An 18,600-nucleotide genomic window follows, 5' to 3' on the forward strand; every position below is an offset into this window, starting at 1 on the left:
AAATTGTGCAAGGATTGAAACGCGCTCTGAAACCAGGATTACACCCACTTTGGCATGCTGTGTCAAGCACCCAGGGCATAAGGAAAGAAAAGCAGGCTGGAGTGAATGGTTACACATTCAAATTTGAGCCTCAGCCATATATGTGGGTTAGTTTCCAAATGGACATTTACATTGCCTTTATGTGGATCAAGTTGGTGTTTATTTGCCAAACGTGTTATTTAGATCTAGGAAAAAGATGGCATGGCCCCAGGGGAAGTTTCACAATTATACCCTAACTAGGCTCCCTAACCTACTTCAGATAAAAGGGGCCCCAGAATGTTTGATAAACATAGCATCTAATAGTTCATTCATTTTCAGGAGGGAGCAGTCTCTACTTTTGCAGTAGGTCCCATCAGGGACTTGCGGACTGACACCCAACATTTGTCGTCTCTCTAACCGTGATGCGTTCCTGGTCCTGACTTGGGCGGAGAGGGAGGAAAAGGGGAGCAAGCGATTATCTTTGTGAAAAATCTAGCTTTTATTACATCACCTAAAGTAGCACAACCTGCTACACTAATGAAATCGTGTTCTTGGTTGAAAAGGGCAATTGTTAGCCTGACTTTGTGCACACTAAAAACATTCCCCCAATCTTGTTAAATTATTGCTCTCATTTCAGATTTTTATAGCTGTGCAGCTTACCAGCCCTCATTTCTTTACGTTTCATTCATTTTCCTTGTATTGATGATTAATGGAGGATGTCGAATGTTAGAGTGAGCAAGCATCAGCAATTGCAAGATCATAATTAGTTTAGCTGACGAGGGCCTCTGATAGCACTTGCATCTGGATGGAAAAATTACCCTATAGGGAACTGGCTGCTCACCAGGTCTTTTTAGTGATACATTGTGAAACACCCGATGAATCAAATGCCCTTTCAATGCCAAGAAAGTGTTCCAGTCTTGAAGCCAAAATTATGTCTGCAGAAAGCTTTCCATTTGAAATGTATCAGAGTACAATTATAACCATTGTATTTTCTTGGCAAGAATACCACTCGTCTACAGTATGGACTCAAGTTAAATAAATTGCCTAAATTTTATGAATCCCTGAAATTTTGACTTATGGTATTTGTAATTCTAAATTTATAACAAAATAGGGTTCCAGCAAGACTTTTTCCACTCCTTATCTAATGTGAATATTTTATCATTAAAGGCTTCACTTCCTAGAGAAAGGAGAGCGAAGTTGCAATTCAGGCTGTCTTTTTTCGTAGCAAGAGCATTTCATTTCCTGCCTGTTCGCGTTTGCGCCTACAAACACAGCCTGACTTTTGTTTCAATGAGTTTAATGGAATCATTACTTGATAGCAAGAATGGAACAAGCAATGCTAATTATCTACGTTTAAATATTCCTAGATTATTTTTGAATCTGGTGATTACGGAATTCAGCCCACTAAAATCAATTTGTATTCGGAAACGCTTGTGATTTCCAAGTCTGAGGCAAATGAAATAAACAGCCATTGATGGGACTATGTTGTCTGGCTTAAGCAGGGCACCTCATAAGGGTTCTCAGTAACACTGTACCTCTAGTTGGCACAAGTTTATACTGGTCCCCTCAGCTTTGGGAAGTCGAGGGTGTTCTCTTTCAAAGTTTACAATTGCACACCAAAAACTAGAACTGAGTGTGCTATACTCTCTTCATACTTGCGTTGCATGAATGACATACAAAAAGACACAAATCAGGTTTAATTTTAAATGGTTCACATGCCACATTTATTATAAGCTGGACTATATGTTAAAGCTCAGGTAGCATGCGGTCCCCCCTTTCTAAAGTGTATTGAACATATTGCCAGGTTCTGTCTTTTGACTTTTGTTTTGACACTTTTAAAAGGTATATTTTAGGGTTCAGCATTTAGGAGCCGTCATTAAAGGCACAAAACCCAAAGTTCAAAAAGTTAAAGCTGTTTCTGTGAAAAGCCTTTGGTGTTGCACACACCTCATCCATCACTGTAGGGTTAATTATAATGAAAATCAGTGGTGCCTATTAAACACAATTGAACCTGACCTCATTATGGGCAGTGTGGTTTTATACTGTCATTGTTGCTAGTCTAAAGACAAAACTCCTGGGTTGATTTGGTCTAACTCCACTGATCATGTGACTCACCTCTGACCTTGTGTTTTTTTCCCTGTTTCAGAGGCGTAGAGGCTCGGGTGTTTTTTGTGCCAATTGCTTGACCACAAAGACCTCTCTCTGGCGAAAGAATGCAAATGGCGGATATGTATGCAACGCGTGTGGCCTCTACCAGAAGCTTCACTCGGTAAGAACTTGTTAGACTGTTTGAGGAAAAGCTTTTTAAAGCAGCCTGGTCTGTGGTGTGATGTGTACCATTCCCTGGCTTGCAATGCCTGCTCCCGCAGAGTTTAATACAGTCACTTTGAGAACACATGTGATTTATGGTGAAATGGCCTTCAGTGTTATGGGGAGATACATTTGAGATCATTAGCAATGCATTATGCTTCTTTTGATATAAAAGAGGAAAATGATTGATTTCTGGGAACTTTTTGTAACAGGTAGTCAAACTGGTGGTTATCAGACTTTGGTGAAATTTGTTTAGGCAGAAAGGAGAAACCTTAAAAGTTCAAAACTACGTAAAAAATGTATACTCGTATAAAATATAGGGCAGGGGAAGGGTGCTTATATTCAGCTTAACTTTAGAATTTGCAGTTGTCATCTTGGCTGCTTTGGGGGCTGGAAGTCAGGCGCGTTCAGAAGAGTGGTTCTAAACTAGGAGCCACCAACACCAGATAAACCTCTTAGGTTCTTCCGATAGACTTATTCCAGTGAGGTGTCTGAGGGCTTGAACAGCACACATCCCAGCTAGAGTAAGGTGCGAAGATGCTTTGTGTTTTCAGATCTCTGGCTGACTTCTTTCTGTGCCTCACCGAGGTCCTTCCGGTCCTTTCTTGTCAGATTTTAGTTAGAATCCTATAATAAAGTTTAAACTCACAAATTCCCCCCTCTATCTGTGTGTGTGACTTCCCGAAGGATTTTTTTTTTAGTTTAGAAAGTTTATCTGCTGACAAGAACTGCCTTTAAAAATAGGAATACCCCACTTAGTAAACAGAAATGTATTTCCCTCTGCCTTTTTCATTTTGTTTGGCATTTTACCATAGCTCGTAGCACAGCCAATGAATAAATTACAGCTACAGGGAATACGGTTTTAGACAAAACGTCCTCATAAATGAACCATTGGAAGCACTCTTTAAAAAATGCATGCTGCCAACAATACTAATTGGTGGTAAACTGTAAAACCTTAGTTATTACATATAGCCAGCAGAAAGATTCTCCCCACCACCACCCCATCAACTTACTTTTTCTACACCTTCACCATTTAAACACAGCAATAAGCTTTCATTTAATGAGTACTGACATTAATGATTTTAATTGAACTCTGGCCAATCATAGTTCAAGAATTAATTAAACCACTGCTCTTCCAGGTTATGATAATTTAACAACTATGATATAAAGTAAACTCTTTTTTATAATTATTTTAATATTCATCTCTCCAGAGACAAGATGTGTTCAGTTTTGAGGGTTTTTTTAAATCATAAATTTAAGTACATAAAGGTTATGCTCACATCCCATGTCAAAGACTGTTACAGAAGTTACAAAGATTTTAAAAGGGTATAAATGCAAATTTCCGGTTTCCTTACAAGATATAGATTAAATACTGCATATTTTTGTAATGCAAATATGAGCTCTTTAGAAACCTGAACATTCTCAACAAATGAATGTGGTATATCCAAGGGATGTGGAATTTTCATCCTGAAACCAGTAATTGAATTGTCAGCAACAAGTGTGTTATCTTTCTTGCCTTCAAAATGCCTCTGTGACAATAGAAACATTCCAAAAAGGATTTAGACCCAGATCTTGTTTAACATGTAAAAGATACTCTCTTGCATTCAAGTGCATTCTTTCTAGGCATTATTCACAAATTACTATATATATATATATATGTATATACACACACACACATATATATATATTCATATTCATATTCTATGTAGAAATGATTTGCTGATTTAAGTAATCTTTTAGAAAAATCAGGTTTTAGCCACTTAAAGGTTTCCCTAGGGGCGCCTGGGTGGCTCAGTCAGTTTAGCGTCCGACTCTGGCTCAGGTCATGATCTTTCAGTTTGTTGAGTTCGAGCCCCATATTGGGCTCTGTGCTGACAGCTCAGAGCCTACAGCCTGTTTCAAATTCTGTGTCTCCTTTTCTATCTGCCCCTCCCCTGCTCATACTCTCTCTCTCTCTGTCTCTCAAAAATAAATAAATGTTTTATAAAATTAAAAAAAAATTCCCTAAATTTTCATCTATAAATATGCATTAATTTATTAAACTTATTCTTTTGATTTTATAAATCAAAGAGCTCTTTACCACAAGTAAAGTTTTTAGTATAGTCTTGTCTATAGAGTTTAGTCCTATAATCTAAATACCAATCATAAAGTACTTAACCTGAATAAAAACCAACCTGAGTGAAAGCATTCCATCTGAGCACAGAGTAGAATGACGTATCAGGTATTTGAACCAAAGCTACAAAGGAATTTGTATTTTCACCAGAAAACAAATGCTTCACCTGTTAACAAGTAATATCTTCTGTAGTGATTATGCATGTAAAATACTATTAAACAAGGAGAAATAAAGTGAGAGGTTAAAAAAAAGTCTCCCACTGATATGGCTTTGATTACCTGATGTCTTTCTTCATGATTCTGTTCATTTGTCTTTGATTATTTATGCTGTGATATTTAATAGGTTTATATCCACATTCACAGTTATTTAGAAGAATGTATGTATTGGTCAGCTCAGGCTACCATGACAAGATACCATAGATTGAGTGGCTTAGACAACAGAATGTATTTTTACACAGTTCTGGAGGCTAGAGGTCTGAGTTCAGAGGATCAGTGTGGTTGGGTCCTGTTTGGAGCACTCTCTTCCTGGCTTACAGAAAGCCACCTTCTATGTCCTCATCTATCCTTATTTGCCTCCTAAAGACCATGTCTCCAGCTACAGGCACATGGCCGGGTAGAGCTTTAACATACGAATGAGGGGACCCAGTTCAGCCTGTAGCAATGTATAATTTTTCCACAGTTGTCAATAAAGGCTATCGCCCATGTTCCTCTATTGACATCTTAGTGCATGACTCAGAAGTTGAGAAATATTTCAGAAAAATCATGTTTCTTCAAGTAACTTTCTACACAGTTTTATCACTCAGTGCTGCAATTCCAAAATCCATTGAGTTTGGAAAAGCTGTTTTTAAGTAGATTAAAGTTTTCAGTCCTCCCTGCGAAGTTGGACATGATTTAATTAGGCTAAAATAGTGTGCTTTGGTTACTCCCTCTGATCCCGCTTAGGGCAAAAGGAGGAGATTTAGTAAATCTATAACATGAAGTCTACCCTTGCTTTGAACTTAAGCGTGGTTCATATCTGTGAGGAATTGTTAATGCATTTTAATGCATTTTTTTAATGTTTTCCTTTTATGTGTTGTGTGTGTGTGTGTGTGTGTGTTTTCTCTGCAGACTCCCAGGCCTTTAAACATCATTAAACAAAACAACGGTGAGCAGATTATTAGGAGAAGGACAAGAAAGCGCCTTAACCCAGAGGCACTTCAGGCTGAGCAGCTCAACAAACACCAGAGGGGTGGCAGTGAGGAGCAGGTCAACGGAAGCCCCTTAGAGAGGAGGTCAGAAGATCATTTAACTGAAGGTCACCAGAGAGAAATTCCGCTCCCTAGCCTGAGTAAATACGAAGCCCAGGGTTCATTGACTAAAAGCCATTCTGCTCAGCAGCCAGTCCTGGTCAGCCAAACTCTGGATATTCACAAAAGGATGCAACCTTTGCACATTCAGATAAAAAGTCCTCAGGAAAGTACTGGAGACCCAGGAAATAGTTCATCCGTATCAGAAGGGAAAGGAAGTTCTGAGAGAGGCAGTCCCATAGAAAAGTACATGAGACCTGCGAAACACCCGAATTATTCACCACCAGGCAGCCCTATTGAAAAGTACCAGTACCCCCTTTTCGGACTTCCCTTTGTACATAATGACTTCCAGAGTGAAGCTGACTGGCTGCGGTTCTGGAGTAAATATAAGCTCTCCGTTCCTGGGAATCCGCACTACTTGAGTCATGTGCCTGGCCTACCAAATCCTTGCCAAAACTATGTGCCTTATCCCACCTTCAATCTGCCTCCTCATTTTTCAGCTGTTGGATCAGACAATGACATTCCTCTCGATTTGGCGATCAAGCATTCCAGACCTGGGCCAACTGCAAACGGTGCCTCCAAGGAGAAAACGAAGGCACCGTCAAGTGTAAAAAGTGAAGGTCCCTTGAATGTAGTAAAAACAGAGAAAGTTGATAGAAGTACTCAAGATGAACTTTCCACAAAATGTGTGCACTGTGGCATTGTCTTTCTGGATGAAGTGATGTATGCTTTGCATATGAGTTGCCATGGTGACAGTGGACCTTTCCAGTGCAGCATATGCCAGCATCTTTGCACGGACAAATATGACTTCACAACTCATATCCAGAGGGGCCTGCATAGGAACAATGCACAAGCGGAAAAAAATGGAAAACCTAAAGAGTAAAACCTTAGCACTTAGCACAATTAAATAGAAATAGGTTTTCTTGATGGGAATTCAATAGCTTGTAATGTCTTATGAAGACCTATTAAAAAAATACTTCATAGAGCCTGCCTTATCCAACATGAAATTCCCTTCTTTTATTCTTTCTTTTGATGAGTAGGTTACCAAGATTAAAAAGTGAGACAAATGGTCAGTGAGAAACAAACAAAAAAAAAAAAAAATGGAAGATGGTAAATAGTCGTGTTTTAGAACCTAGCAAGTCAGAACCATCTTGGCGAATGTGTACTGTGGAAATGGTCCATAAGAAGTATCTCCAGACTCTATTTTATGTTTGTAAAGAAAGAGATCAAAGCGATCTCGAATTTGAAAGGGTTTACAGATTATGATACTAATGCAGTATTGGGCTGGCCATTGGTCCATTTGTTCATCAACCCATAAATTGTTGCCTAAATTTAGAAGTATCATGAAATCCTAGGCAGATGAGGAGAAATCTAATCTCCAGGGCAGTGAAAGGAAAATGGCGCCTCTTACATCAGTCTCCTCTCATTGACGGTGTTTCGGATTTAGACCTAGAAATGTGAGCTGTGGTTAGGCTTGGTGAGAGAGCAGCGAGGAAAGTGACAGACGGTGGCACAGTGATTTGGGCCAGCCCTGCCTGTACATACACATGCACACCCTCTCTGATATTTTTGTCCTTTAGATGTTCAGATACTCCTTTCAAAAACAGTCCTTTCATTTGCAGTTTAGGTTCATTTTGTCCCAATATATATGCCTTTTTAAAAACAGTGCCCTCAGTGCTTACGTAGTAATTCTTTTCTTTAGCCAGATATTCCTATCTTGTATGTGATGAAGCAGTTTGGATTTGTTTTTTTAAGCCTCCTCTTGGTCACCGATCTCACTTGGCACATTGTAACTAAAGGGATCCCCGTCAGTTCAAAAGATTCGATCGATATAAAAGTTCAGACCATGGGCTTAACTTGTTCAGAATACATGGTATTTCTCCATAAGGTAACCTGCTGTATTTTATTTATTTCCTTTTGGTTAAATATAATTTCCAAACTTTGTGGCCAGGCAGCATCTAAGGTTACGTTACCACAGACTGATAGTTGGTATATGTACCAGTCACTCCCTTCATTAGATTTATACAGGTTTAGTTAAGTAGCATTAAATAGGATTCTTAGAAGTATATCTTCATAGTACTTTTAATACTTCAGGCTTTGTAAAACTATCCATGAAGGGAAAACTCCTCAGCATAACTGCTCAGGGAAATAGGGCTAAATAACTAAACATTAAATAATTGGTTAAAGGTGCTGTTAGTCGAGCCTCAATGCTTGCTACAAGGATGTATGTACAAGGACTGACTTTAATAATTTGCATTATATTGTCCCAACCAGTAGTTTATTTTTTGCCACGGAGATGTAGAAGATATTACAAGCTACTGGATGCACTGTCAGATTAACTTATTTCATTAAAGAAGTTGGGAGAACAAATAGGAGAAAAAAAAACTTATTTTTCTAGTAAATATTAATGTATTACATTTCAAATAATGGTGCCTGACATATTGAATAATTATTTTCTACAGTGTACGTATGCAACAAAGATATTCCATCATGCATTAGAGTCAGTTCTGGCTCTGCCTAGCTGTTTACATTTGCAAATGTAGCAAACAAGGAAATGAAGCAACTATTTCTATTGCGGTAGATATCTTTTGTGTGTGTGTGTGTGTGCATTAAAGTTGTAAACGGTAACATGAAACAAATGAAAGTTCTTGATATAATGGTATGGAAAACAAGAAGGAAATGAAAATATTTTTATGCCTACTTAGGAAAAAAAAGGGTAGCACTATTCATTCCAAGTACTTTCTTTTTTTTAATTTTTAAGCTCTTAACTCACATTGTTATGCTTAAAATGATAAACATATATCCTCTTTTTATTGCTTTGTCTATGTTTCAGATGAAACATTTCAGAAATTATTTTGATAAGTGCTGCTGGAACCCGCAGCACTGATGTTTTTATTGCGTTCTGTAGCCGCATTTGCACTCATTTTTACATAATTCCCAGTCGCTTTGTTATTGTTTTTGTTTTGTTTGGGTTTTGTTTCTTTTTCCCAGTGCCAGGTCTTTGTTTCTTAAAGTTGGATGGCAGGTAGAGTTCAACCAGTTTGTGACTGTCGTAGTGAATGAAGTTAAAATGTCTTTTTGATGTGTTGTCATTTCCATTCTTGCATTTTTTTTGTTTGTTTTCATGTAAAAAAAAAAAAAAAAGGAGAGAAAGAGACAGAAAAAAGAAATCAGGACTAAGCCTTCAGCTTCAGTTTCATTTTTAAAGGGCCCTATTCTGGTCTCACCTGTCCAGCTCTGATATTCACATAAACTGAAATGAGGAGGTGGAATGAGAAGTTCTAACATTCAAATTATGTGATGAGAATTTTATCTTTCTTAGGAATTTCAATGAATGCATCTCAAAATGTACAGGCAGACTTGAGAGGTGGCCATGAAAGATCTCAGAAAGAGAGGAGATTTCCCAAACAACGAAACAATGTTTCATTTTCATTTTCTTAGTAAAAGGACTTAGTAACGAAGTGCACTGTGGCAATCCTTCAGCAACATTACACGTGGACTGCTCAAATCAGTAAAATGCCAGAAGTTTGGTTAACTTGGGTATGACTTTTTGGGCAAAGCTACTCGGTAAACAATTTCTCCAGTGTGTCGGACACATGGCATGTATTCCTTCTGTTTTTTGTTTTTGTTTTCTTTTTTCAACTGATTTTTGTTTTCTCAAGACAGACATAGTAGTAACGATTAGCATTGGAAAATACATATCACTATTCTTGAAATATTTATGGTCAGTCTACTTTTGGTAGAATATTCTTGGATAGCATTGACATGATAGATCTTCCATATTCTTTTATTATTGATTATTTTATTTTCATTTTTGTTTTCATTATTATACATATTTTGATGGAGAAGAGGTTGGGCTTTTTTTAAAAAGATGAAAACTTACTGTGACACTAAAATACCCCCTGGTTTTTGACTTCTGAAAGCCTTTGTTCCATCTCACAAAATATATTACAAAAGTGGTTGGTTGTTATTTTAATTTGGTTTTAAGGTTTCCAAATGATTTTGCCTTAAAATGTGATATTAAATGAGCTATTTAGGTACTTATCCTTTTTTTTAAGGACTTTCAAGATGATTTAGGAATTTCCCCTCTTGGAAAAGGCTTCCCCTATGATGAAAACTATATGCCAGCTAAAATTGTATACCATTGAAAAACTGTAAGTCTTTTGAAATTACTTGTCTCTATTTTGAATCAAGTTTTGGGTCAAATTTTAGGTCAGGACCAGCTCATGCATTCGTTCTTCCTTTCCTTACTCTTTCTTTCTTCCTCTCTCACCCATATATTCATACTGTTGTTTGGGATAGAAAAATCATGAGCCAGCCCACCTTGGAAGGATGTGGATTGAGAGACACTACAGGACTCTAAGTGTATGAGAAAAGGATGGAGCTCTAAACCTTAACATGTTAACTCTGTAGTTCAAAAGGAAAAGAGTGTGCCCATTCTTTCTACATGACATATTGAGATGTTCTTTTAAAAAATCAACTTTTAAGATAGTGATGTTTTATTCTAAACTGTTCTCTTTTAGTAAAGGTAGATTTTAGAAAACAAGCATGGGGATTCTTTTCTAAGGTAATATTAATGAGAAGAAAAAAAAGTGATTATCTTTAACAGCTCTTTGTTGAAGCCTGTGGTAGCACATTATGTTTATGATTGCACATGTGCACATAATCTATTATGATCCAATGCAAATACAGCTCCAAAAATATTAAATGTATATATATTTTAAAATGCCTGAGGATATACATTTTTCTCAATAAATCGAAAAGTATCAATACTGCTATTAAAATAATTATTAGCCTTCTGCTGTGTGGCTGCAAAACATCACAAGGTGACCTGTCTTGAGACTTCTGAACTGCCTGCCTATTTAGTTAGTGAACATTAGCGCAATTCTAGAGTGGGGATATCTGTCATCCAGTGGTGGAAACATGGAGTAAAGAAGCTGGTGGTCAGTTTCTGTGCTGTATGCCAGGCTTTTCCCTAAAGTTTACATGAGCTCACGGTCTTTGGGTTGAGGGCCATGGCAAAAAATGCAAGGCATCTTTGGTAAGCAAGTAGGTGAGAGCTTGCTGACTGTCCCTAGATCACAGGAAAAAATGGTGGAATTGAAATTCAACCAGAATATGAAACAAAATATGCTAACCAAAGGTAGGTAGTGTCAGGTGGAATTCTATGAGTAGGCAGCTGTAAATGAGACAAGGTAGAAAGACATGCATTGGGACTTTGAAGGGCTGGGTTATTTTCCAAAAGACTTGGCCAAGGGCAGAGAGATGGCTTATTTGGAGAGCACTTCCTTTTGGTTTTCCATTACTGTTTCATAGCTGATTCACACGTTCCTGATAGCGGTGCAATTGTTGAGAAATCATCCACAATTATTTGCAGTAATTAAGACCTCTGAAAGATGCTAGGGCAGAAGTGTGTGAAGTCAGGGATGAAGAAAATGTGAAATTCAACATTGATCCACACATGGAAACTGGATAACGTGTGGTTCTCTTGAAAGGAAAGGTAGAGCTGTAAGCTTCACTCCGTCCTACACCAGAGAAAAGCGAGGGTAATTTTACACGGAAATAACGTATAGCCTTCATCAGAGAAGATGGTCCTTCAGGACCCATAAGTCCCCAAACTGGATCCTGATTCTACCCCTGGTTGTTTTTCATTATATGACCTGCAGCAAATCACTTTTTCTTTTCGTTCCTCAGGTTCCTCACCTGTAAAATGGAAAAAAATATATTAATAATAATAATATTAATAATAATAATGGTAATGTAGTACTTGTTTTGTAAAGCACTTTGAGATCCTTGGTTGAAAGGCACCATGAGAATGCCAAGTATTATTATATGGCCAAGGGGCTTATTTAAACTCTCAGTTCCCAAGGGCCAGAAAAGGTTGGGGTCATGTTTCTTAAAAAGATGAGCTGTAAATATCATACCAAGCAGCCTATAGTGTTGACTACGAAGAGGCAAAACTCTTACAAGGCTGATAAAACCATAGTTTCTTAATGGCTACCAACAAGGCAAATATCACAGTAAGAAATGCCAAATTCCTTAGGGTGGACTGTTTGACAACATGGAATTGGGGGGCGGGTGGGACGGGGTTGGGAAACATCTCAAAATGCCAATGTAAAATTAACTTACAGCAATATTCACCAGCAGAAAATGTCTTTCATATGGAATGATTTCATGTTGCTAAGAAAAAATTCAATTTGTAGTCCTGATTTGAATATTAGAATGTTGGCTATAATAGTCTGTTCTTACAACACATGGAATTTTTTTTGTTTTATTTAATTTTGTTTTCATAGTGCATGTTCATTTCTACTCACAAACATGTTCTTGGTGTATTTCTTATGCAAACAATCTTCAGGCAGCAAAGATGTCTGTTACATCTAAACTTGAATAATAAAGTTTTACCACCAGTTATATATAATGGCGTTGGTATGGTTTATATGGATTCACTTTCATGCACGTAGAAATAGGAAACACAGACCATTGTGACATGTAGACAGGCTCTGATGAGTTGAGATGGTGAAATCAAATCACCATTCTCAAAAATAAGACTAAGATTGAAAAGTCCTGGAGTCTCTCAGCTTGTTTTGCTTTGCTTTTTTTTTTCTTTAACCAATCTTTTATTGATAGATCTTGTATAAAAGAAAAAATATATATACTAGTTTCTTGAGGAGGGTTAACAATAAAAATTGTGTTTATTTCAAAAACATTTATTAAGTATTGAGTGTTGAGTATTGGGTAATGATTGTTTTATGATATATAAAAACTGTGTTTGAAGTTTAACTTTGATTCATTTCAGTGTACCCACATATGATGTGAAGATCCTGATAATCTTCATAAATTCATATTAATATATTAATATATTACACACATTGTTTGCTTAAAATGAAATTAATCAGAGGAGGGTTCGTAAAGGATGATTTTGAAAGAGAGAAGCGGCAAAAGCAATCAGAAACCAGGTAGGAAAATGACATGGGTAAATTCACCTAAGTAGTTTTTTTTTTTTTTTTTTAAGTTTATTTATTTATTTAGAGAGAGAGTGAGAGCCCATGAGCAGGAGAGGAGCAGAGAAAGAGAGAGAGAGAGAGAGAGAGAGAGAGAGAATTTCAAGTAGGCCCCACACTAAGTGTAGTGCTTGATCATTCAGGGCTCAATCTCAGGAACGATGAGATCATGACCTGAGCCAAAATCAAGAGTCCCGGTGCTCAACAGATTGAGCCACCCAAATGCCCCCACCCAAGTATTTTTAACCAGAAAGAAAAACACAAAGAAGACAGGACTTACAGTATTTAAATAACTTAACTGCTTCGAAGATTTGTTTTGAAAATTTCAAATGAATTAGTATCTACCCTCCTTACACAACCTTACTTCTAATTTTTGTGAGCCTCAATTTAACAAATCCTTTTATTATTTGTTTTTCTAGCTCTTTCTCTTTTCTCTTGCTTGGAAAACAGAGTAGAGACTTTGAGGTGCTTTCATAATGGTAAGAAGCTTCACAGCTGGAGGCAACATTCTCTAGATAAGAGTGGAGTAGAAATCACTTAATATGATTTCTTTATGTACAACTTGGTTTTTCTGTCAGGGAGCACGTTTCACATAAAGTTGAATCCACTTTGTTCTCACCCGGAACTGTCAGAATCCCATTCAGAAAGAACTCTGTAAGCATCAGCTGTTTACGCTTGTTTGAGGGGAAAGAAGATCAAGTTAGCACTGTGAGTCCTCACCTTACCATCTCTGTGAGGGTAGAGCAGGGGTCAGAAACTCAGTCACACAAAAGAAACAGGCAAGTGGCTTGTGTGGGTGAGCCAGCTGGGTGGAGACCTTGGGAACTGGAGGGCTGGATGAAAGGTAGCCTTTCCCCGTCTCTTAAGAACAGTGCCAAGCTGACTTGGGTTGCAGATTTTCAGTTTTTAAGAAAAACTGGACAAAGGTAATTTTATGCGAAATCTCCTAATTTTTAATGTCAGTGACTGACTTTTTTTCTTTCTTTTTTTCTTTCTTTCTTTTTTAATATTGCAAGCCAAGCAAAACACTTGTTCAGAATAAATTCCACCCGAGACAGGCAATGTGTGACCCCTGGAGCTTGAACAATAGTGAACTCTGGTAACTGGCAGGGAGGAAATTGGGCAAAGGGCTGAGGTTAGCTGTGGTTCCTCTGGGTTTTGTCTCCGGTCCCAGTGCACCTCCAGCTCTGCCAGGAAACCCGAAAGCACCGTGGCAGCAGCACCTGCCTGATTCTTTCAGAGCCAAATTTGCTTAAGACGAGAAACATTTGCACAGAAGACAAACAAGCCTTCTTTTTTTTTTTTTTTTTTTTTTTTTTTTTTTTTGAGCGTACTGCTAATTAGTTTGTACTTTTGTTCTCTGTCATTGTAACCCCAAGTACGATTTTCCTTTTTTTACCACACTGGTGCGAACTAAGACATTTCCCAAACTATTAAAAGTTGCTACAGTTAATGTCCAGTAACGTCCAAGATGTCCTTGTAGCCCTCTTCATGTCAGGTGTTTGAGTGAAATTAACAGCAGTAGAAAAGTAAAGCATTAACAGGTGATGGGGAGGGAGGGGCTTTTTCATGTTATAGTTGATAATTTTAATGAATAATTTCAGGATTTTCTTTAAATGCAAATGTGTATAATGAAATCTTATTGCTAGTTTTAATGATTTTTTTGAAGTGTATTTTGATTTATTTTGAGCAAGAGATAGCAAGTGGAGAAGGGGCAGAGAGAGAGGGAGACAGAATCCCAAGCAGGCTCTCCTCTGTCAGCGCAGAGCCCAGTGCGGGGCTCAAACTCACCAACTGTGAGATCATGACCTGAGCCGAACTCAAGAGTCAGACGCTTAAGTTGTCTGAGCCACCCAGTTGCCCCCTTATTGCTAGTTTTATAAAACTGTTCTCCAATATGTTTAGGATGTCAGTAATCTGAAAGTCACCTTCCGTGAATGTTAAAATACTTGTATAGGAGGTAACAACCACTTCTTCCAACTTTCTGTTTAATAGCAACAATAATGTAATATTGTTATATATTATATTTTATATATATATATACAATTTAACAAATATATAATATTTTAACAAAATATTAACTCTTTTCTTCAGGTAAGTAGAGACTGGGTTAGCAAGTGCTATTAGCAGAAAAATACAATAGAAATTCTTTAAATTATTTCCATAAATAGGTGAATTTCCAAATTAAAACTGCAGAAGCACTAAATTGTAAGCAATTTCCCAGGAATACTTAGAATTCAAACCCCATGAATACATCACAGACCTTTTCGCAGAACATGTACCACCTGTTATGTGAAAGCAATGTCTGCCTTCATCGTGTTCACACATTAGCCAGTTTTTAGACTTAGTGTTCTCTACAACCAATGGTGTTTTCTTCAGAGCTTAAATCTCCTTAGATATTTTCTCTCTATGTAGCACACATGTTACCCAGTGGATTCATGTATCTGAAAAAGCATAAATACACCAGTTAGTTTACAAAGATCAATTTGATATCATTATGATGGATTATTTTCTACAACTTTATTGTTTGTAGTTGCCTTAATTCTTTTTCTATAGTGCAATTATCGTTGCCATTATTCTTGTTTGTTGGTTGGTTGGTGATGACCCATGTAGTATAAACCCAGGCTTCATGCATTCATTCAACAAATGCCAACTGAGTATTATGTTGGTATTTGCACTATTCCAGGCATTTGGACTGCCTCAGTGAAAGAAAACAGACCCAAACTCCTCTATTTGTATGGAAGGGAGACAGACAATAAACTTACACACAGTAAACAAACATATATATAGCGTTTCATGTTAGAAAGTGAGGTATGCACTAGAGAAGAAAAACAGAGTTCAGGGGCAGTGCAGGGGATGGATGCCATATTCGTTAAGCTAACCAACAGTACAGCCATCATTTGAGCGAAGACTTAAAGGAGGAAATGGCAGAGTGAATAGCTCATGCAAAGGCCCCAGGGTGAGAGAGTATGTCTGGTAAGCTTGAGAAAGAGCAAGGCAGCCAGTGTGACTGAGGCAGGTAAACCAGAGGGAGAGTATGTAGAAACTCACTCAGAGGTGAAAGTATGGACGTAAGAGGAGATCAGATCATTTAGGATGTTGTAGGCCACTCTGTGGAGCATGGCTTTTATTCTGTCTGAAGCAGGGAAGTATTTTACTGTTTTGAGCAGAGTATTGCTGTTTGACGTATGTTTTCATGGGATCATTCTCTTCGATGCTTGGAATAAATCCTAGGAGGTGAGGATACAAGGATAGAAGGAAACCAAGTTGGGCGCTAACTTAGTCATCCCTGCAAGAGATAAGAGGGACAGAAAAGCAGTTAAAATTCCAGAAATAATCTTAGAAGGAGAACAAACTAGATGGCCTGGATGCAGGGTGTGAGACAAAGAGAAGAGTCAAGAATTATTCTAAGATTTTTCATCTGAGCAAACTGAAAGAATGGATTTGATGGATCGGATTTGGAGTGGGGAGGGAAAGGAGTGAAACTGGGGACTAGCTACAGTTAAGGTCCAAAGGTCAAATAGATGGTTAGACCTAGGAGTTAGAAGTTAGGAGTTAGTCATAGCATCTAGACAGTATTCAAAACTATGAGACTGGCTGAGATAATCTAGGGAGGGAACAGGTGGGAATACACCCAGTATTTGAAATCTGGGCAATGAGGAGACACTCGTGAGAAAAACTGAGGAGGAAGCTGTCTGTGTGGTAGAAGGAAAACAAAAGGAAGTTATCTTAGAAGCCAAGGAAACAAAAATGTATCACGAGGCAGGGGGCAATTGACCTGAGAAGATACTGCTGATCGGTCAAGTAGGAAAATGGTCTCTGGCAGGATGGGCTATATACTTTGTGGGGCGCAGGGCAAATTGAACATGCAGATCCCCTTGTTCAGAAATTTCAGGACAGTGCCATCAGAGTTTTCAATGAAGCTCAGGACCCTGTGCACCTGCACAGCTTGCATATGCCCATGAAGCTGGCCCTGGTCAGCAGCACACTGACCAAAGCAGTTTGGAGCCATGGATGGGAAAGTCTGATGGAGTACTTTTTTCTTTGACGTTTGTTTATTTTTGAGAGACAGAGCACAAGCAGGGGAGGGGCAGAGAGAGAGGGAGCCACAGAATCCAAAGCAGGCTCCAGGCTCTGAGCTGTCAGCACAGGGCCCGATGCAGGGCTTGGACTCATGAACCGCGAGATCATGACCTGAGCCAACGTCGGACGCTTAACCGACTGAGCCACCCAGGCGCCCCTTGATGGAGTACATTTAAGAAATGTTTGGAAAACAGTGTACAAAGGATTTGGGGAGCTTTTCGCTATAAAGGGGATTGGAAAAAGGAATGCTAGCTGACAAGAGATGTTGAATCAGTCGAAAGTTGTTTTGCTTTAGAATGGGAGAAAGAAAAACATGTCCCTTTGCTAAGGAGGATGATGCAGTAAAGGAAGCCTTTATTCGTCTTACCAGAGAGAGGAGAAAACAGCTGGAGTGATGTTCTTTGATAGGTGAATGAGTGGAAGGAGATAGAATCTTATGCCCAAGTGGAGAAGAGGACAGTTCGCATTCATAGTCACAGTTGGCAAATAGACTGTGTAGACACAGATGTTGGTACATGTGTGGCTGTGATAGTGGAGTGCCCAAAAGCTCTATTTTTTTGACAAAATGTTTTTCCTGTGGCTCTACTGTTCTGCCCATTACCCCATTCAGAACTTCAAAGCATTTCACTCAGAAACAAGGCTGCTTATACATTAAACAAGGCAATATTGTTTCATTATATCCCAATGGCATGTGGATATTTGGATAAAGTCAGAAAACTGTCACATAACTGAAAATGGTATTTGAATCTCACTTTAAAAATTGCTTCTGTAAAAATCTGCCCCAACATACTCATCTTGTTTAGTTCAAAATGTTATTTCTCATTTTCTTAATTCCAATTTTTCAAAGACACATGGATCTTGTTATGCTAATAAGCAACACCACAGCAAGTATAGCGTTCTTAGTTCTCTTAATACCATTTCCTGAAGATACACCCAATAAGAGGCAGGTTTTTACCAGGTTTTCCTTATGACTGCGATTGATTTTTTTTTGAGTGAATTAATTCATGTGTGCCAAATACTGATTCCGGACTCAGAACTGTGCATGAGCAGTATAAAAGACACAAAAGAGTTCAAATTTGCTGCATACTCTTGATTATACCACAAAGGTACAGTCGATTAAGATATAAGGTTGCTTAGTTACAAGTTGTTTTTTTTTTTTTTTCATTTGGGGCATTTTCTGAACCTTTCCTTGTTACATTTCATTTCATTCATTTTAGTACCCTTGACAAAAAAGTCTTCCCATTATCTTAATAAAATTTTGTTGAAATTTGAGGAGAACTTCTCTGTTATTCCCGCTATGACTTTTAAATATAGCTAATATGTTCACAGGAAAGGCTTTAGTATTTGGTAACGGTTCAACTTACAGTGTTAACTTCTAAGAAAGCACTTAAAGAATGGTATCTTACCTTAGATACCTAATAAAGTAAAAAATCAAAACTTGAAAACTGAAGTAAAGTGAACTTCAGTGACCCACAGATGTTTTAAAGAATGAAAGTTGGGGGCGCCTGGGTGGCTCAGTTGGCTAAGCGTCCGACTTTGGCTCACGTCATGATCTCGCGGTTCGTGAGTTTGAGCCCCGCGTCGGGCTCTGTGCTGACAGCTCAGAGCCTGGAGCCTGTTTCGGATTCTGTGCCGCGCTTTCTCTCTGCCCCTCCCCTGTTCATGCTCTGTCTCTCTCTGTCTCAAAAATAAATAAACGTTAAAAAAAAATAAAAAAAAAAGGAATGAAAGTTGTTTGGTTTTTCCTATAATGCATTGTTCTTTAATTTGTGATCCGGTAATCAGCCAAT

General features: G+C 38.1%; 1 protein-coding gene across 2 annotated transcripts in view; it reads left to right on the top strand.

The window, feature by feature from the left end:
* TRPS1 (transcriptional repressor GATA binding 1) overlaps window positions 1-12,125 on the top strand; it is a 258,439-nt gene extending 246,314 nt beyond the window's left edge. For both annotated transcript variants that reach the window (XM_049632995.1, XM_049632996.1), the window contains 2 exons: window positions 2,165-2,287; window positions 5,548-12,125. In XM_049632995.1, coding sequence (XP_049488952.1) covers window positions 2,165-2,287; window positions 5,548-6,609 — 1,185 coding nt within the window. In that variant the 3' untranslated portion in view covers window positions 6,610-12,125. The remainder of the gene's footprint in view (window positions 1-2,164; window positions 2,288-5,547) is intronic.
* The last annotated feature ends 6,475 nt before the right edge of the window (window positions 12,126-18,600 follow it).

The sequence above is a fragment of the Panthera uncia genome, chromosome F2, assembly GCF_023721935.1.
Source record: "Panthera uncia isolate 11264 chromosome F2, Puncia_PCG_1.0, whole genome shotgun sequence".
NCBI classification, from domain to species: domain Eukaryota; kingdom Metazoa; phylum Chordata; class Mammalia; order Carnivora; family Felidae; genus Panthera; species Panthera uncia.